Source organism: Anopheles cruzii, chromosome 3 (genome assembly GCF_943734635.1).
Source record: "Anopheles cruzii chromosome 3, idAnoCruzAS_RS32_06, whole genome shotgun sequence".
NCBI lineage: Eukaryota > Metazoa > Arthropoda > Insecta > Diptera > Culicidae > Anopheles > Anopheles cruzii.
Genome location: NC_069145.1, coordinates 56,693,600 through 56,713,329, shown reverse-complemented (window position 1 = coordinate 56,713,329; position 19,730 = coordinate 56,693,600). Strand labels below are relative to the sequence as shown.

The window sequence follows — 19,730 nt, the reverse complement described above, 5'->3', positions numbered from 1 at the left end:
GCACCGATTGTTTCACACGAAACTTACGCAGTGCGAACTAAAGATTTGCAGCCTCGTACGGTAACTCAACCGCTAATCACACAAAATGCCATCACTCGGTCCTAGTGTTTCTTTTTAGAGCTAGTGTTGGAGATCATGATGGATTTAAAGAAAATGGCATGGCGAGATCTCTGCACCCACTGGGCAGTGCATTTGTGTGCCGTTGCCATAGCAGCCGATAAGTTTTCTGTTGAATTACCGGAAAGTTTACCAGTTAGTTTGCCAATTTTCTTTGCTGTTTGTACATTTGCTACATTTGCTTTTTTGTTCGCGCAGTCCGGCGCCAGTATACGGAAAGGTGAACTTTTGGTCATTGATCCGCGCATAGTGCGTTTTTTTTATTGATTGTATTGATTGTTTTCGCAAAATTGTTTTCCTCGTAGATCAACAACCAATAAACCAATAAATAAAATATAATATTTATTTTAAGTAAAGCAAGTATTGTTGCATAAAATATAATAAATAACATATAATTATAATTATAAGAATATATAATTCACACCAAATCTGAAAATAAGGACATCGTAACCGGTGACGAAGCTTTGGCAACAGTCTAAGAACTTATTTGCCGCACAGCGATCGTAACGATCGTGTTTTGTGCGGCTTAATCGCGTGTCGCTGTGTTGGTTGCGCTATTGGTTGTTGAGGTTCACTGTTAAGCCATAGTGCCGCGTGCCGCCAATCCATATCAGTAGCCGGCCCGTATCACTACGGTTCAGTCGAAGCTTTGCCGTGGCCCGAACAGGGGACGATGTGGTATTACTACGGAGTGATCGGCTTTCCAACGTGTTTTCCCCAAGGCTGCTGCTAGCTTGATACCCGGTGCCGGTGCACGATCGGATACTTAACCGAATTCAAAGTGTGATTTAAACGCGAAACGAGTGAGAACAACCAACATTAATATTAGTGTGATACTACAACTGTGATTCGTTTGCTGTTGGGCCACTTTAACTAATTTCTTCGTGCTGGGACATCGGTTCAACCGAAATTACCCTTGAGTTGTCCAATAAGGTGGGAAATGATGTAAGTTATGCGGCGAACGGTGCGAGTAAAACACCTGTGCAAAAAATAATAAAACTGGCACGATCGCAACCAAGCGGCTTTGTACGGTGGCCTTTCAGTGGCAATGAAGTTTGAATAACACCGATCACCGATTGTGCTTCACACACGGGGCGCATCATCTCACGGTATCATTTGCAATTATTCATCGAAGAACATCCCAACAGAGGCTGTTCTGCTGATCGTTACTTTTGCATGGGAGCCGTTTCATTCGAAATTTGTTATCAACAAGCACTTTCCTCATCCGATGCACGTGGTGAATATTAATCTTGATGCACAAAAGCTAATGCATAAACATCTTCAGCGAAATGCACGGGGAGTGAGTGAACTTAACATTTTACAAAGTATATCGCGACCAACGCACGCCCTTTTGCATATTGGCGAACACAATTATTCTTCTGTTGAGTAATCACGTATCCGGCACTACAACTGGCGAGTGAACCACGCTTGTGCAAGGGACTCGCCGCAACTCGCGATCCAGTCAGATATCGGTACACCCGCGTTCGCTATCTCCCTTCCAAATCACGTATTAGTAAATACACAAAAAACGTTAAGCCCAAATGTTTTGAAATTTTCCAACACCTCAGCAGATATGCTACAATGAGCAAAGTTTTAAAAAACCAACAATGCGGAAAATGAGTGATGATTTACACTTTTTTACAGTACTACGCTGCGGAATGTCACAAATTGTCAATTACACACGCGATGTATTAGATTACGTCGCGAAAAGCCCCAGTTAGACACACGCGGTAATGGATTGGGTGGACTTCAGACAAGCCGAGCGCAGATGATAAGCGCAAGCGTGCGATGTGTTGATTGTTCTTTTATCTAGCATTTAGGCGTGACGTAGTTGATCTTGTATTCGGTTCGACTACGGCATGATTAGCCACTTGAATGTGGTACCCGCGCCCTCTCAATCTCTTATCGCACGATGAAATGGCCAGATTGATTGAATTGTGCCACGAGCGTTGATACTGTGCAACACGGAATTTCACGGTACGTTCAACTACAGGCTCAAAGACGTACGTCTAATGTCCCCCAAATGTTTCTCCTGTCGTGCTCACCAACCTGTCGTACCCAAAAGTGGTGTACGGAACCTTCAATACATCACGATGGAGGGATGCAATCATGGCAGCAGCAATCCCCTGCCGCTCAATTGGCGGCTTCGTGAGGTGTATAAAAAGGTACAATGGAAATGGCACAGAAAAAAATGTCGCCTATTTTGGCGCCCATTCGTCAACCTTCGCAGCTCCTACGGTGGAACATGAATGAGGCGGCATGTTAAATAACTGGAGCAAACCCATTGTGTCCTCAGGTCCTCAAGTAGTCCCAATTCCAATTGGATAAATTTGATGCGGACCCTGGTCGCGACTGCCCGGTCATCGATCATGACTGGGCGCTATGTTGATGTTGTTGAGCTCCTAGCTTATGTAATCAGTCATTTTTTTTTTTCATTACGATCCTATCACATATTCTGCATGACAAATCGTACCGAACCCAGCCTGCATGATAAATGTCCGACACCGGTCGCTGTTTCTGCCTTTCACGTGCCGCGGAATGGTGAAATGGGAGATAATTGAAGACCCATCTATCGAAAGGGACGCTGATGGGTGGAAATAGATTGGTAATAGCGGAACGGTAGAAAGAACAAACCCTCATTTGGCGCCAAAATTGGCACAAGAGAACCCCCGTGCATGCCTTTCGCGATCGCTCATAGGTACGGTTCGATGATCATTAGTATCACAGTTGGTTGGCAAAACAATTGACCAGAATCAATCGCCCTCCCATATAGAGCGCAGCGGAAGTTAGCCGTCGTTCGATCGAGCTGACATCATCGGTCGTTGGCACCAGGACAGAATTTTAGACTTTCCGTTCAGTTCGTAAATTCAACCAAGAGATGTTGTTGTCTTTATTCGTAAGGAACTTTATTCGTTTCGATTAACTTGAACGGTATGAGTCCTGGTAAGTGTAGACGGATCATACCGTTGCTGCTTATTCAAGCAGTGCCAATCGTAGAGACACTTTCGCTTTTGATGCTGTAGGTGTTGAGGAAAAAAAAACGCCAGCGAAACAGGGTCAACCTCTGAGGGTATCCTCTGCGACATTGGGCCTTGAACGTATTGATACCGGTTACGCCGGTCTTATTCTGACCTCTCGATCCAGCTGATACCGGTTGTTGTGCCGGCGACAGAAAAAGCTATCGATCGTGGTGGGTTTTTGTGTCTGAGAAAAACTCACTCAAAAACACTCAAACGAACCGTCAAATCCAAGATCTTTCCCTGACATAGATCGCCAACCATGGCGAATTATCCGCGACTGTCGCTGGAATGCACATTTACCACGTATGGGTTTCCGAACTTAGCCGAATCGATCCGCCTCGATAAGGTTAAACGTGTGCGGCTAGACGACCGGCAATGGGTACCCTTGGGTGTCCATCAGGGCGAAAATTGGGTCCCGAAAAGGTCGTCTGCAATTATGGACCCTGCTTATTATTCATTTACCAACCGCACGACCTGACCGACAATTATTAGCAACAGCCCAAGCCCCGGTCCGATTGTCTCACGTTTTAGGTCGCGGGAGCACGTGGGGTGCATGGGCTTGCGCATTGGCAACAGTGCTCTAGGTGGCGGTTGTTGTGGTCCATCCATGGTGGGCTTAAACCACTGCACTCGTGCGGCCCCCCACCAGAACAGAGATTGCTCTGGTGTGCTGTGTGGTCACAGCGAGCACCATGACTATACATATCCAGTTGCCTTTTATGCAGTTGGAAGACCACGTCTCCCTGGGCGATAAGCTCGATTGCCCTACGCTAAACGGAACGTAATAAATGCCACTCGTTGTTGACGCGTGCTGTGGCCTGTGTTGATATCCCGTGCCGTTGTGCTGATATCTTGTGGTTTATAGCTCAATTGTGCAATAACAGCGCGATTCGGCAAAAAACGTACTCCTCTACACAAGGCTGCTGCAAAATGGCGGAAATTAACAACAACATCGGGTCGCTTGTTTCTGGTGGGATTAAAAAACATCTATCCTTTTTTTTTGGTGAGAGAGTACATTACACGACCAGATAGGTCTCCGAGAAGTAGAGAACAAGAAACAACGCTAGCGACCCCCTTCTGCTCCGACTCAGACCGTCAACGAATCGGATGGCCTCTTTAGTGTTGATCAATTGCATTGCAGATTGAACGTTAACAGGACCAAGCTGCTGCTTGTGTCGGTTTTGGCAGCGATCGTCGTGGTGGCCGTCGTAGTCGGACTAGTAATCGGTTTGCGATCACGTGACCCATCCGCCCCGCACCCCAAACTAACCGGTGGAGCCGTCACCGCGAACGGAATTGAGTGTGCTGCGATCGGTGCAGAAATTCTGCGCCAAAATGGTTCCGCCGTCGATGCCGCCATTGCGACGCTCTTCTGCGAAGGTGTCACCTGCCCCCAGAGTATGGGCCTTGGCGGTGGATTCCTGGCCACGCTGTACTTTCGCGAAGGCGCCCAAGCGGAAGCGCTCATTGCGCGAGAGGTAGCTCCGGCAGCAGCCACTGCGGACATGTACGTTAACGTTACCGCGGTAACGGGTGGCCTGGCGGTGGCCGTCCCCGGTGAGCTGAAGGGCTACTGGGAGCTCCACCAACGGTACGGGAGACTCGAGTGGAAAGCGCTGGTCGAACCGACGGTAAAGCTGTGCCGGGAGGGCCACCTAGTGACCGGGTATCTGGAGCGTATTCTAAAGGACCGCACCGACCGTATCCTCGGGGAACCGTCGCTGCGCGAAGTGTTCATCGATCCGGCCACCCAATTACCATGGCGCGAAGGCGATCGGTTAAAGCGGCCCGCTCTGGCCGAAACTCTCGAAGTGATCGCCAACGAGGGTGTCCATGCGCTCTACAGCCGCAACGGGACACTGTTGCCCCGGCTGATGAACGATCTCAAACGATTCGGCAGCATCATCACCGAAGACGATTTCTACAAATATGAGTATGCGTTGGCCGACCACCACACGGCATCCAGCGGGGCTGACAGCTGATCTTCTCCCATCGTTTGTTTTGTAGACCACGGTGGGTAGCTCCGGTGCGAACCAGTATTAGAAAGTCTAGTCAAGTCTACACCATACCGCTCCCGGGCAGTGGCACGCTGCTGAACTACATGCTAAACATTTTGGACAACTACGGCGACATGCGGCGGGACGATCCCCTGACCTGGCACCGGATCATCGAGAGCTTCAAGCACGGCTATGGTCTGCGTACGCGCGTCGGCGATCCGCCGTTCGTGCCCGGTATCGAGCGAGAGCTAACCAAGCTGACGAGCAAAACGTACGCCAAGTTCATCTACGAAGGCATCGCGGATGATCGGACGCACTCCGATTACCAGCACTATGGCGCCGAGTTTGCCACCGAGAACGATCAAGGCACGGCGCACGTGTCGGTGCTGGCTCCCAACGGAGATGCCGTCTCGGTGACGAGCACCATCAACACTATGTAAGTGTAAATGCTTCGCAGAGGCTGCTCCCTATTGCTCCCGTCAATGCTCACCATCATCGTTGTCATCACAAAACAGCCTAGGCGCCAAGATACGCTCCACTTCGACCGGTATCGTGCTGAATGATGAGATGGACGATTTTGCCACGCCCGGTCTCGTCAACGCGTACGGGTTACCGGCATCACCGGCGAACTATATCGCCCCTCGTAAGGTGCCCATGTCGTCGATGACTCCCACGATCGTGACGGACGAAACGGGCGACGTGCGGATCGTGGTCGGGGCTGCCGGGGGCTCTCGCATCACTACCGCCACCCTGCAGATGATCGTGCGCCATCTGGTGTTCGGGGAGACGCTGGAGACGATCATCAACACTCCCCGTATACACCATCAGCTGGCGCCCATGTCGGTGGAGTACGAGAAGGGGTTCGATCCGCGCGTGATCGAGGGTCTAACCAGCCGTGGACACGTCTGCGAAGAGACGCCGGACGATGGCGGGTTCGCTGCGCTGACGGCCATCGTGCGCCACGCGGACAATCGCATCGAAGCCGTGTACGATCCGCGCCGTTCCGGAAGCACGTTCATCCTTCGGGACTAGCAGCACGGTCACCGTGCGTGGCGTTTGACCTCATACGATCGCCATTATGAAGTGCTTTGTTGAAGTCGTGTTCCTTGCTTGTTGTTTTATGTGTCCTCAACCCATGTATCCGCATTGTTTAGTTGCGTTAGCTTAAAGTGTACAAATATTTGTAGCTAAAATCATTTTTGTAAAAGAATATCTATAAATGGCACTGTGAACTACTCTAATAAAGGAGTAAGATGAATGTACCAGGCCTTTGATTCTGTGCCCGTAATTCGTGTAGTGTTCGATGCCGGTTCAAGCTCCTCAAACTACTTTCTCGACGCTATTCGTGTGGAGAGTTTTTGGGGTAATCTACAAACTCTCCTCCTCTTTGGCTGCCCTAATCTCGAAAGACTAACCTTTAAAAAGGGCACCACAATGTATAACGCTGTTTTTTTGTGGGTCTTATGGATTTACGGTGACTGCTATCAGCTAAAACGCGCACGGTTTAACACTTCATTCTCTAACGGATCTATGTCGCTGGTAATCAGACTAATACCTCGCCGGATGTTGAACTATATTGTGGTGTAATGGTCAGGGAAACAGCTTTTCGAATGCCGGTGGTGGTAGTATAACAGCATGCACCGTTACCATGCACGGACTAACAAAAGTAGCTTGCCCGCATAAGTATGTTGTGTAGCTTCTAAACCATTTTTTCATATTAAGATTTTGAAGCTCTGCTGCTCGACCCGATCTGTGTCAGTTACAAGAAACATCTCCCGCCGAATGATGAAACGTAGAACGATACTGACGCTCATAATCGCCACGATTGTGGTGACGATCATTGTGATCGTCATTGTGATCGCGTCTCGCGGAAACACTAGGCCGGACGCCAGCCAACATGCCGGAGCCGTGGTAGCCAATGGGGCAGAGTGCGCCGCGATCGGTGCCCAGATCTTGCGACTCAATGGGTCGGCGGCGGACGCCGCGATCGCCACGCTGTTCTGCGAAGGGGTCACCTGTCCGCAGAGCATGGGACTGGCCGGTGGATTCCTGCTGACGATCTACGATCGCAGCAACGGTACGATCGTGGCGCTTAACGCACGTGAAGTGGCTCCGGCAGCCGCACAACGGGACATGCTCACCAGTGTGGCGAAGGAACGTTTCAATGACACGCGTGGACTCACGGTGGCCGTCCCGGGCGAGCTGAAGGGCTACTGGGAGCTCCACCAACGGTACGGGAGGCTCGACTGGAAAACGTTGGTCGAACCGACGATCCAGTTATGTGAACGGGGACACATCGTTACGCCGTATCTGAGCCGAATCTTACAGCGTGTTGAACCGCAGCTGCATGCCGAACCATCGATGCGGGAAGTGTTCATCAATCCGGCCACGAACCGCACCTGGCGGGAGGGAGATACCATCAAGCGGGTCCAGCTGGCCGCAAGCTTACGTATCGTGGCGACTGAAGGGGTACACAGCCTGTACAGCCGGAACGGAACACTGCTCAGGGCGCTGATGAAAGATCTGCGTGCATTCGGTAGCATCATCACTGAGGACGACTTTGTAAACTATAGGTTCGTAACGGAGGTAGCTGATTATAGTCAGAATGTTAAGAGAGAAGCAATTGAGCATATGGGCTTAGTCTTGCTCGCTAAAATCAATCCATAAAAGCGTGATCATCTCTCAGGAACAAGAGCTATTGAATATTTGAAACGCATTACATCCCCTGGATTTTTCACAGGCCACGCTGGGAGCCGGCTGATACTGTGGAACTTGCATCCGGGATACAAGTGCACTCCATCGCGATTCCGGGCAGCGGAACAATACAGAACTTTATCCTTCGCATCCTGGACGGATACACCGAGATGAGCCCCAAGGATCCGCTTACCTGGCACCGAATAGTGGAGAGTATGAAGTTCGCGTACGGACTGCGAACGCGTCTCGGTGATCCAGCACACACCCCGGAGGCAAGAGACGTGATACGAAACATGACTGATCCGCAGTTTGCAACGTTCATCCGACAGCATCTTATCGATGATAACGCTACGCACACTGACTTCAAGTATTACGGGGCCGAGTTTGCGGATGTGAAAGACCAGGGCACGGCACACATCTGCGTGTTGGCTCCTAATGGCGACGCTGTTTCGGTGACGAGTACGATCAACTATCTGTAAGTGAAATGCTCTGTTGAATGCGAAAATTATCAATAACCTATGGTTACCTTCTTGTTCTCAGACTTGGTGCCAAAATACGCTCCCGGTCAACCGGCATCATCCTGAACGATGAGATGGATGATTTTTCCACACCCGGAACAGTGAACACGTACGGGCTGCCAGCATCGCCGGCCAACTTTATCAGCCCGGGCAAAATTCCCCTCTCCTCGATGACGCCCACGATCGTGACGGACAAAGCGGGTAACATACGCATGGTGCTCGGTGGTGCCGGAGGGACACGGATTACCAGCGCCACGGCCGTTATGATCTACCGCCACCTGGTGTTCGGGGACAATCTGAAGACGATCATGAATGAGAAGCGGCTGCACCACCAGCTGGCACCAATGTGGGTCGACTACGAGCCGGGATTCGATCAGAAGATTCTGGAAGGGCTCGTTCGGAAAGGACACCACGTGAAGGAGAAAACACCGGACGCCGGCTTTGCAGCGGCCACCGGAATCGTTATGGATGGCGCGTACATGGTCAACGCGGCCTTTGACCCACGCCGAGGTGGCAGTGCTGAAATTGTCAATGCTTGAACATCGGCCTCTAATTGTCGAGACTTGGTGTACAATTAGTACCTAGCGAATCTCTTTATGTTTCGAACGATGAGCGATTCATGTACGATATGTTTTGTACTGATAATAAAATTCATCAATTGGCGAGTAACCTTGCGCAGTCCATAATTTGTGTTCATTGCTGGTATATTCCAACGTACAGTGTAAAATTCGCCTACAATTACTTTATCGAATTAATAGATAGATGAAGGATTTGCCTGAAAACATTTTACCAAATGCCACGTGTTTATCAAACGACCTGTAGACATCAAACGAACGATTGTTCCGAGAACCAAAAATTCAATGCAATTCAAATGGTGCTCGTGCAAAGAAGCAATTAGAAATATTCATAATTTCAAATTGAAACAATTTTATGTGTGAATATGTGCAGTTTGTTTCATAATGAAACGTTCAATAAAAAAGTATTTTTAGTTTAATGATTTGAAAAAAGAGGTTCTCCGGTATAATAAAAGGTTATAAAATGGTAATCATATTCATATCGAGAGCAACATTAAAAAATAAACTGTCGAACCGCTGCTTCTGTACACCTTGATCGATTGTCCGCTGTCAAGTGACCGAGCGAACTGTCAAACTTCAGGGCTACCAACTGATGACAACTTCCTTCTTATGCGGTCTTTTCGACGTACAACGTGCTAAAGATCGGAGAGGTGTGTTGTTTTTCTCCCGTAAAAAGTTACACCAAATCATCGCCGTCGGGTGCTAACTGGAACCATTTGTTATTTCACAGATGGCCGATAAGGCAAAGACTGTACCCAAGCCGAAGGATGTCGCGAAAACGCCGGCCGAAGGCAAGAAGCCGGTGAAAGCGAAGAAGGTCAAAGGCGAGAAGAAGTTGCCAGCTGTACCGGAGTCGAAGCTGAAGCACGCCAAGAGCCGCGCGCTGAAGCGCCCGAATGTGCTGCGGGCCCGCCGCAAGCTGCGTGCCGTGCGTTTGCTACGCCGCAAGCAGAACCTGCTCCGTGCCGCTAGCTACACGAAGAAGTATCTGCGTGTTGAGCGTGCTGCGACCGAGCAGGCACGCATTGCCAAGAAGGCCGGTAACATCTACATTCCGGCCGAACCGAAGGTGGCATTCGTCATGCGTATTCGTGGGTAGGTATACTGGAAAGTGGCAGCAATCGGCCGGCGTCACTTGCGGTGCACTTGGCAATGGAATGGTTTTTAATGTTTCCCACCGTGGTTTTTAGTATCAACAAGGTTGCGCCGAAAGTCCGCAAGGTGCTGCAGTTGTTCCGTCTGCGCCAGATCAACAACGGTACCTTCGTCAAGCTTAACAAGGCCACGAAAAACATGCTGCGTATTGCGGAGCCCTACATTACCTACGGCTACCCGACGCTCAAGTCCGTGCGTCATCTTATCTACAAGCGTGGATTCGTGAAGGTATGTCCCCGACGGGGTCACGCGCTCTGCGGAATGGGTTCGAGCAAGGTGTTTATCTTCATATTTTGTATCAATTTGGTCCGTAGCACCGACACAGCCGTATCCCGATCACCGATAACTTCGTGATTGAGCGTAAGTTGCGTGCCGGCCACCGACTGCAGTGCGTGGAGGATCTGGTGTACCATATCTACACCGGCGGTGCCTCGTTCAAGAAGGTCAACAACTTCCTGTGGCCGTTCAAGCTGAATACGCCCACCGGCGGCTGGCGTAAGAAGAACAACCACTACGTCGAGGGCGGCGATTTTGGCAACCGTGAGGACAAAATCAACGAACTGATCCAGCGGATGGTTTAGAACGGAGAAAGGAGTCGTGTTTGTGGTGAACGACGAGAGAAGAAAAATTGGCGAATGTTTTTTTTTCGGTGTGTCGTCGATTTAAGTGAATAAATGTGCAGAAAAGCGGGAGCCAAGAGGTCAAAATCTACCACACAATTTGTGAGTGTTGTTTGCTTGTGAACATCTCATCTCGGCGTTCGTGGTAACGGTGGAAAAGTGGAAAATGGATGTGTGTGCCGCAGATTGGTCGGTTATGAACTGTTTGTTTGGCCACGTTGTTTTGTTGATAATAATATTCCGGTGTATGCGAATATAACATTCGTAATTCACGCAGAAACTGTGTTGCACACGTATGAATCCGTAAAAGTTTCTTTCCCTAACGGTAACTAAAAAGCTCTGCCGCTAGAGGAACTCATTTTTGAATAGCAATCCGCCTAGTGTGTCAATGTGATGATCAAGGATGAGTTAACGATAACATTTTCCTCGGCATTCGCTGTCCTCTAAGTTTTGAATATGTTCTTTGAGTTGGACACATTACTTGACCTAACATGATGCGTGATTCGACATCTCCCCATACAACAGGTCAATTATTGGTTCAATTATAATTTTTCGATCGGCAATTGCGGCCACACGGCTGGCAAAATGAACTTTTCGTATATTATATTTTTGGTTCCAATGCCGAATGCCATATCGTAAGTTGAGTCCTATTGAATCCACAAACAAATCCTGTTTCTTCAGTTGCAGTTAAATCTCAAAGTGTTATCGTTCGGTTGGCTGTAAACGTTTTTTTTCGGATGTTCAAAATTTGTATTTGAACTGTAAGTGCATTGCCAATTGATATTTTACTTAATGGCTAATACCGGCGAATACCTTACCTTATACCAGTGGTCTCAAACCGGGGGTCTACGGGTCGCATGCGGCCCGCGACACTGTTTTGTGCGGCCCGCGGCCACGTCCGCGGAGTATATAATTAAGTTATATTAGTCAGGATAGTCAGCAAAAAATCACAAAAAATGCTTCTTGTCGGTTCAGCTGCCGTCACAGATGTGACTGATACGATTTATTTCAAATCCAAACTAAATCAGGGTGCGTAAAATTAATTGAAAAAACATTTTCTTTATGTGGTGCGGCCCGCGGAGTAGCTGTTACTTTCCAATGCGGCCCGCATGCCAATATGAGTTTGAGACCACTGCCTTATACCTTAATGGCGATAACCAGCAAACCATTATTTTCGGACGTTTTACTACAAGCCAGCCTTGAGGGCTTCAAGGCTTGATTTTGAGTGATCGATTTTTTTTTATTCCAGGGTAGGTAAAAGTACTTAAAACTGTTCACACATAATTCTCTTCATTTATTTCGTTTTCTTTGTGGAACTCCTTATTAACATTTACCTCCTTTCCTTTGCAACTGGTGGAAAATTCATAAAAGTTTCTCCATAAAATAAACCACAACACGAAAGTCTTAAAAATATCTACATGATTTTATTTTCTTTTGTATGAGACGATCATAGTGTTCGAACATTTTACATTTGATACGAAGAGAAAACCGCAAGAGTATTAGCTTGCAACGAAATGTCACTACGGATCGATTGGTATCCGATTTCAGCCAACCAATTTGCTTCACAATTCCCTCTGCGTTCTTCATATCGATATTGTAAAATAATAAATTAATACCTCATTTGAAACATGTTTTCTGCGCAGTAGATAGTACACCTGTTGTTTTCCACACATCGGTTATTAGTAGTAAGTAGTTCACGCTAGACTACATGCTGTATATTTAAGTAAAATGTAATCCCATTTTTCTCCTCCAGGTTCGCTCCCCACATAGGGAGTCCTAAGTTCGTTGGGCTGTAGACGGCTGTAGAGTGGTGGTGGGACAAGGAAAAAATCTTTTCTCTCTTCTGAGTAACTCTAGAACATCTGCCTCGAGAGAGAAACCTTTACATTCAATTTTCATTTAGATAGGATTTACTGTTTTTTTTATTACAATAATTCCCATTAATTTAGCTTATACCAATTCCTTCTACTATCCGTTTACTCTGCCCCTCTGTCTCACTAGCCTCAGACAATGGTTCTTTTCTGAAGACACGTACCCACGTGAGTCACTACTAACTCCTTGTCAGAGAAGCACACTCTTAAAAATTACGAAGAAAAAATTATCAAATTCATTCTGATTCGGGCAATTGGGAATGATAGGTCATTCCCCTTGCCGACTTGCTTTTAGACCCGAACCCGGGTTCCTCAACGGGTGCGGCTCCACGGCAAAACATATCGACAGCAGGACCAGAACCAACGGGAAAAGAAGTGCTAAACTCTTATGGTAATTTTCGTCGTAATACTAAATGGGTGTGCGATGTTTCTAATATGTAAAAAATCCTTTCTCAGTGGCGTCTTTTTGTGGACTATCGTAAACTAAGGCGCTTCTATTGGTTGAAAAATGGTAGAAACGGCGCATGGGATGTACAGAGTTAGACCAATGTCCTGTGTAGTTTTTACGTGGAAAAATCTATTCCAAAGGCCTACGAAACTCGTATGTTCGCCAAACCAAACTGTTGCTAGAGTTGCGTCGCTCATGTGGCCATCTGTTGTTGCCGGTCGCGATTAGTTTAGTAATCCGAGTCGAAATCGTCATCACTTGGCGGATCACTTTCGCTATCAATGATTTTCTTTTTGGTTTTCTGTGTAAAAAAAAAATACAGTGAAAATTATATTTTTAACAGTCCGATAAATTTTTCATGTTCATCAAGTTTTAGACGCTTTTCCACTCACCTTTTTGGGCTTTTCCTCGCTGCTGTGATCCGCAATTTTGCGACCGCGTTTGGCTGTCGGCGGTTTCCCGGCATCGCCCGTCTTCGGTCCGAGCGTCCGCTTGAGTGGTCCCGGTTTCCGTTTCTTTATCGGCGACGAATCATCATCCTCGTCGTCATCCAGGTTAACGGTGGCGGGTCGGCTTGCTTGTACCTCTTCAACGTCACTGTCGTCGCCGTCCAATGCACCGCGTGCTCCGCCAGCTGCGGCTGCTGCTCCTCCTTGATTGTTGTCAAACATTTCGTCGTCCGAACGATCGAACTCGGCATCGTCCTCATCTTCGCCACCATCCATCAATGAGTAGTTAACTTTCTGCAAGAAGCGGAATAAAGACGAAGGTTAAATTGGGAAATTTGTAAGATTTTGCGGTGATCTTGTTCTCATACCTTCGTGGCCGCTGCACGACGTCCCGTCTTCTCTCGCGTCGGAACGGCGACTGGCGGAGCAAACTCATCGCCGCTCAAATCCGAGTTAAACGCTCCGTCATCATCATCCGACGATGTGGCCTTTTTCTTCTGTTGCAAAAACAAAGGAAGTAAGGTTTTTGGTCTGCTCTATATGCCCACAGTTAGGCCAACGACAAATCACTTACCCGACCCCGTGGAGCCTTCCCTTTCTCCGCCGGAGAGCCCTTTTCCTTCTTCGGCTTCGGTTCTTTCGATTCCTTCTTAACGCGCGGCTTCGGCTTCGGTTTTTCTCCATTGCCTTCGACCAGCGCATCAAATTCATCGCCTCCGTCCCCGCCGTTCTCACCCGGTTCCTTCTTTTCTTTCTTCACCTTACCGGCCGCTGAGACGGCCGCAGCTTTTTCATACTTCTTCAACAACTCCTCCGTCACCCGGAAACGTACTTCCTCGGCATCCGTGGACGGCTTCGTGTCGTCGATCGCTGTTTTCTTGGCCATTTGCTTACGCCCACCAACGGTCACCGCCTTCGAGGAGGCCATTTTCAGCTTCTTCTCCGTGCTGATTGCGTCCAAACGCTCCTTTTCTTCAACCTCGTTCAGCTTCCGCTCGAGCTGCTCCAGATCGTCCATCCAGAGCGCTTCGCGGGTCTTCGCCTGCAGCGCTTTCAATTCGGCCAACTTTTGGTCACGCTGCTTCAGGATTTCGTTTTTGCGCTCATCCGTCAGCATCCACATGGACATGCCGAGCAGATAATCGAACTTCTTCACATCCGTCAGTCGCTGGAAGGCTTTCTCGGGATCGGCCGCCGTTAGCGCTGCGGCACCCTTCTTCGACGACGACGATGCCTTGGCCGGTTTAACATCCTCCTGCTCCTCATCCGCTTCGCCCTCTTCGCCATCGCCGCCGGCTGCTTCCTCTTCTTCCTGCTCTGCGCTCGACTGCACGCGCCGCTTCCACTCCTTGATCGGATCGGGCCGATAACCGCGCTTGATCATCTCATCGATCAGTACCTTGCGCTTCTTGTTCTCCACCACCAGCGCCCCGCTGCACTTCTCCATGATAAAGCGCGCCTTGTCCGACATACTGTCCGCTTCGGCCTGAAGCATGCCGAGCAGATATTCACGACGCTTCCCATAGTACTCCAGACGAATGACGTAGAATTCTTGGAAGATGGTGTTGGCGTGATCGTAGCGCTTGAGGAAATTATTTTCATCGAACGCATTCATCAACGAGGTCGTTATTGAGCCCGTCAGCTTGAACACCCGATGAAAGCCACCCTCTTCGCCGTACAACTTTGCATACTCGCCCGGCAAGAAGGATATCACGAACCGCACCGTCGTGTCCGTGTTGTACTCCTTGTAGTCGGCCAGTACCGCCTTTTGCTTCTCCGAACCGTGCAGCAACGGTTCCAGCACGTTCTCTTTGTAGGTTTGTGTCCATGTTCCGATCGGTAGTTCGGAAATTTCGATTTTCTGGTTGTCCAGCATACTTACATTTCCCACCGTGAGGAACCGTGCCGGTCCAACCGACTCCACTAGCCCGCGGAAATTCTTGTACCACGGATTCAGTACTTTCGGTTCCTCGCCGTTCAGCATGCGCCGAATGTTGGCGATCACATCGCGCGGATTGTGGTTCGGAATTTTGGTCGACCACCCGGTCCCGATGCCTTCCGCTCCGTTCACCAGCAGCATCGGTATGATCGGTAGGTACCAGACCGGTTCGATGCGTTGATTGTCCTCGTACTGGTACTCGAGCAGCGGATCGTCCAGCGGGTGGAAAATGTGGCGTGTCAGTGCCGACAGCATGGTGAAAATGTAACGCGGACTCGCGCTGTCCTTGCCACCGGTGAGTCTCGTACCGAACTGACCGCCCGGGTACAGTAGGTTGATGTTGTTGCTGCCGACAAAGTTCTGCGCCAGGTTGACGATCGTACCGCAGAGCGATTGCTCGCCGTGGTGGTAAGCGGACATTTCCGCCACCGAGCCGGCCAGTTGGGCCACCTTCACCTCACGTTTGTCATTACGCTTGAAGCACGTAAACAGCACCTTCCGCTGGCCAGGCTTTAGGCCGTCCAGCACGCACGGAATCGAACGCACGTTGTCGGAATTGGAGAACAGCACAAGCTCGAGGTTGATGAAGTCTTTATAGGAAATCGCTTTCGTTGTTTTCGTGTACAGATAGCGCTCCTGCAGCCCGACCTGCTTCCGGTGGCGGCACTCTTCCATGTGCGCCGTCAGCCAGTCCTTGCGCTGGTCAACGGCCTTTTTCGAGAACGCCATCATGATCGCATCATCGTCGCCCGTATCCTCGTAGCGGAACAGGATTCGGTGGCGCTCCATGTTTTGGAAGTACTCCTTCGCTTCCTTCGACGTGGACGTGCCCAAACCCTTGTAGTACTTGATGTTGAACGTGTGCGCGTTTGGCGTTTCCGCTTTCCACTCCTCGAACTCGGGCAGAGAAAAGAACGACAGTTCGGTACCGTTCTTCTTGGTCGCCTTTACGATCGGTGTGATAAACTCTTCCAGGAAGGGCAGACGCAACAGCTCAGGCCAGTTTGTGTGAATGAAGTTCACCAACAGACCCTTGATATGCGACCCATCCTGATCCTGATCGGTCATGATCATTACCTTGCCGTACCGCAACATCTTCAGATCGTCCATCGTCAGGTACTTTTTCTTGTACTGCAGACCGAGAATCTTGATCAGATTGTTGATTTCGGCGTTCTCCAGAATCTGTTTGTGCGTTGCTTCGCGCACGTTCAGCAGTTTACCGCGCAGCGGAAACACACCGTACGTATCGCGCCCGACCACCCCCAGGCCCGAGACGGCCAATGTTTTGGCCGAATCTCCCTCGGTCAGGATGAGGGTGCAGTTCAGCGAGTTGCGCGTACCGGCGTCGTTCGCATCCTCGAGCTTCGGAATACCTTTGATTTTCGATTTCTTTGAGCCGGACGTCTTGGCCAGATCGGTTTGAGCTTTGAACTTGGCCCACTGCAGCACCGACTCGACGATGCCACTTTTCGCCACCGCCGTAATGAACTTCTCCGAAAGGTTACACTTCGAGCCGAAGCTTTTCGACTGCAGGGTCATGTTTTCCTTCGTTTGCGAGTCGAACGTTGGGTTGACGATGAGACAATTGACGAACACCCACATATGGTTCTTCACCTGGAACGGTTTGATGCTGACGCCGCCCTTGTTCTTCTTCTTCAGCACCTCCGTCAGCTGCTTCACGATCATATCCGTCACATAGTCCACATGCCGACCGCCCTTGGTCGTTGCGATCGAGTTGACGAACGAAACTTGCTGGAATCCGCGCTCCGAAATGGCGACCGCGACCTCCCATCGCTCGTTTACGGACTCGTACGTAAGCTTCACCTGCCCGCCAACGTCGTCCTTGGCGTCCTTCAGGAACAGATCGACGTAGTCCTTGAACGACTTTACCGGAACACGCGACCCGTTCAGATATACGGCCACACCGCGCGTCGACGCAGCGACGTCGAATGCGCGGCGCGACAGTAAACCAACGATGTCGTCGTCCAACTTTTCCATCTTGAATTTGGTCAGATCGGGTGAAAAGGTAACTTTCGTGTAGTCTTCTCCATTGAAATCTTCCTTGATCTTCGGCTCGGATGCTTTGGACATGTTTTCGCCCCATGTCTGCTTAAAACACTTCCGGTACTGCTTCGTGGCCGTCTCGACGGTGAACTTGGTGCTGAAAATGTTGCACAGCTTAGCGCCGAAACCGTTCCGTCCGCCCGTAACCTTCGCTTCTTCGTCGTTGTAGTTTGAAGACGTCAGCAGATGGCCGAAAATCATCGTCGGTACAAACATTTTCTCCTCCTTGTGCATCACGACCGGAATGCCCTGACCATTGTTCCACACGGAGATGGTGTTCGTTTCCTGATTGATCTCGACCTTGATGGTGCTCATCTTCGCGTCGCGCTGCTTGTTATCGGCAGCGTTCACGAGAATCTCGTCGAAGATCTTGTACAATCCGGGCACGTACGTGATCTCCTTCTGTACCATTTTGTTCGCCTCCTTGTCGTAGATCCACATCTGCTCCTTCAGCATCTCGATCGAACCGATGTACGTGTCCGGACGGAGCAGGATATGCTCGAGCTGCGACTTTTTCTGGTAGATCTTTTCGATCGACTTTCCGCCGACCTTGGGACTACCGGTGGCCCCCGATGCCATCGCCTTCGCACCGGCACCATTCTGTTGAGCAGCAAAGGCCGCCTAAAAATCATTTACGGTAAGCAGCGAACAACATGGAAATAAATTTAAAAAAAATATACATTAATTTTCTGAAAATGATTCCAGGACACATTTTATTACATATCTGCCAACGGGAGCGTACAAAGAGGAAGCTGAAAAATGGATCACTATTCTACCGTTAATTCTCAGACAAATCTTTCATTGAACGGGTGACAGGAAGGTTTTCTCTTTCCACCCCGCCAACTTTGGTAATGTTTTCTTCTTGCTCTTGTGCCGACGAATATCGAAGAGCCGCTAGCGGTTTCCACCGTATATGACAGCCGATCGTTGTACCGCAAACTCGGCGTCAAACACAAAAATGGCGGCTTCGGAGGGAAATTCCGCCGCTACCCAAAGCAAAGGGTACGCGATAGCGACGTTGAGGATAGGGTTTTGGTTCGATTCTTACACATCTTCATTGCGATTTCGGCTTCATCGTATCGTTTTTCGTTTCCATTAGGGAACCAATGTCTACCGGTTCGCAAGCACCCTTTTTACAGCACCTTGTTATTATGGACACCGACCTAACCGACTCTTTGGAGTTTACTTCGTTGTTGTGCGATAGCAACGGACAATTCGGTGACAAAACGGACCGTGTCGGCCACACTTACCCTTATGTCTGTCATATTGGCAGGTAATGCTCCTACGTTGTTCCTGCGATTTTCCACGCCTTGGCCAATCCGAGAAAACGTTCGATCTCGCCCCGGCGATTGTTGCTGGGACCTTAGCGCACGGCGGGGCCTACCACAGAAATGATGCTGCTGCTGCTGATGATGCTTCCTCACGCTCAGAGCAAAAATGGTCCGGATCACGGTAGCAAACGAACACACACGAAGCCTGCTGCTGTTGCTGCACTACGCACACCTGCCGGACGCTGAGCGTCGGAAGAAAAGAACAAACACAGAACGGCTATTACCCGGCTTGCTGAGTTTTACTGAGTCTCTCTGGTTTGCTCCCTCGCGCGAATGACGGTTCGCTCCTTCGCGGTTTTATGCACCGCAAAACAAAATGCACCAGTGAGTGTGAGTGTTTTTGCTGTTCGATGCCGATTACCGAAAGCCAGCACTAGCACGGAAACCAGCTAGGGCGCCCTGTTGAACACAAAACTACACGTAGCACAGAGCACGCGAAGCACACCGTTTGTGGCGATTTCTTTTCCTGAATTGCAAAATGATAATTGCCCATTTGCCAGCGGTCAGAACACTGGAGAGCGCCGCATACTTACTTGACGGCGTACTCGATGCGAAGCGAATGGACAGTGTAGAAACTGCAAACAGCACCGCAAGCGGGAAGCGGCATACGATCTAGATAGCCGCCCGACGCCGAAACGGCGCGCTCATCAGCCGTCAATACGTTTAAACGGTTGGCGGCAAACGGATTCCGACGGCGGAAACAATACTGTAATAAGTTTGACAATATCCTTTATTTAAATAACCTTCGTCTTCAACTCCCGTTTACTGACTGACTCGCAATCTTCTTAAACAATACCTATATACCTATCTTAGCCTACTTAGAAGAATATTCGCTACACCTACCCTCTTTAAAAAAAAAATTGTTTTTATGAATAAAAATGAATAAAAACCATTTTTTGAATTTCGTGGCTATCTCCAAGTGTCTTTTACAA

The 19,730-nt window shown here is 49.4% G+C and overlaps 3 protein-coding genes across 3 annotated transcripts; 2 read left to right on the top strand and 1 right to left on the bottom strand.

Moving 5' to 3' along the window:
- The first annotated feature begins 743 nt into the window (after positions 1–743).
- On the top strand, positions 744–9,024 carry LOC128275224 (glutathione hydrolase 1 proenzyme-like). Its single transcript, XM_053013647.1, has 6 exons — positions 744–1,062; positions 4,279–5,070; positions 5,145–5,570; positions 6,901–7,707; positions 7,875–8,303; positions 8,369–9,024. The coding sequence occupies exons 1-6, from the start codon at positions 1,058–1,060 to the stop codon at positions 8,883–8,885; spliced, it is 2,976 nt and encodes a 991-aa protein (XP_052869607.1). The 5' UTR covers positions 744–1,057; the 3' UTR covers positions 8,886–9,024.
- A 499-nt stretch (positions 9,025–9,523) lies between these two features.
- LOC128275103 (60S ribosomal protein L7) lies at positions 9,524–10,787 on the top strand. Its single transcript, XM_053013499.1, has 4 exons — positions 9,524–9,571; positions 9,652–10,016; positions 10,112–10,304; positions 10,391–10,787. Exons 2-4 carry the CDS (start codon positions 9,652–9,654, stop codon positions 10,655–10,657), a joined length of 825 nt encoding a protein of 274 aa, XP_052869459.1. The 5' UTR covers positions 9,524–9,571; the 3' UTR covers positions 10,658–10,787.
- A 2,402-nt stretch (positions 10,788–13,189) lies between these two features.
- Positions 13,190–18,732, bottom strand: LOC128272391 (DNA topoisomerase 2). Its single transcript, XM_053010191.1, has 5 exons — positions 18,718–18,732; positions 14,039–18,088; positions 13,833–13,961; positions 13,408–13,758; positions 13,190–13,316 (listed from the first exon to the last, which is right to left on the bottom strand). The coding sequence occupies exons 1-5, from the start codon at positions 18,730–18,732 to the stop codon at positions 13,245–13,247; spliced, it is 4,617 nt and encodes a 1,538-aa protein (XP_052866151.1). The 3' UTR covers positions 13,190–13,244.
- Between the last annotated feature and the right edge of the window lie 998 nt (positions 18,733–19,730).

What these genes read in the sequence shown, in the direction of transcription:
- LOC128275224 (XM_053013647.1), top strand. An exon ending in ACGAGCACCATCAACACTAT is followed by an intron (nt 5,571 to 6,900) that starts GTAAGTGTAAAT and finishes GTCAGTTACAAG; the next exon opens with AAACATCTCCCGCCGAATGA. An exon ending in ACGAGTACGATCAACTATCT is followed by an intron (nt 8,304 to 8,368) that starts GTAAGTGAAATG and finishes TCTTGTTCTCAG; the next exon opens with ACTTGGTGCCAAAATACGCT.
- LOC128275103 (XM_053013499.1), top strand. Translation starts at nt 9,652, where the DNA reads ATGGCCGATAAGGCAAAGACTGTACCCAAGCCGAAGGATGTCGCGAAA. An exon ending in TTCGTCATGCGTATTCGTGG is followed by an intron (nt 10,017 to 10,111) that starts GTAGGTATACTG and finishes CGTGGTTTTTAG; the next exon opens with TATCAACAAGGTTGCGCCGA. An exon ending in ACAAGCGTGGATTCGTGAAG is followed by an intron (nt 10,305 to 10,390) that starts GTATGTCCCCGA and finishes TTTGGTCCGTAG; the next exon opens with CACCGACACAGCCGTATCCC.
- LOC128272391 (XM_053010191.1), bottom strand. An exon ending in GTCGTGCAGCGGCCACGAAG is followed by an intron (nt 13,759 to 13,832) that starts GTATGAGAACAA and finishes CGCTTCTTGCAG; the next exon opens with AAAGTTAACTACTCATTGAT. An exon ending in GCGAGGAAAAGCCCAAAAAG is followed by an intron (nt 13,317 to 13,407) that starts GTGAGTGGAAAA and finishes TTTTTTACACAG; the next exon opens with AAAACCAAAAAGAAAATCAT.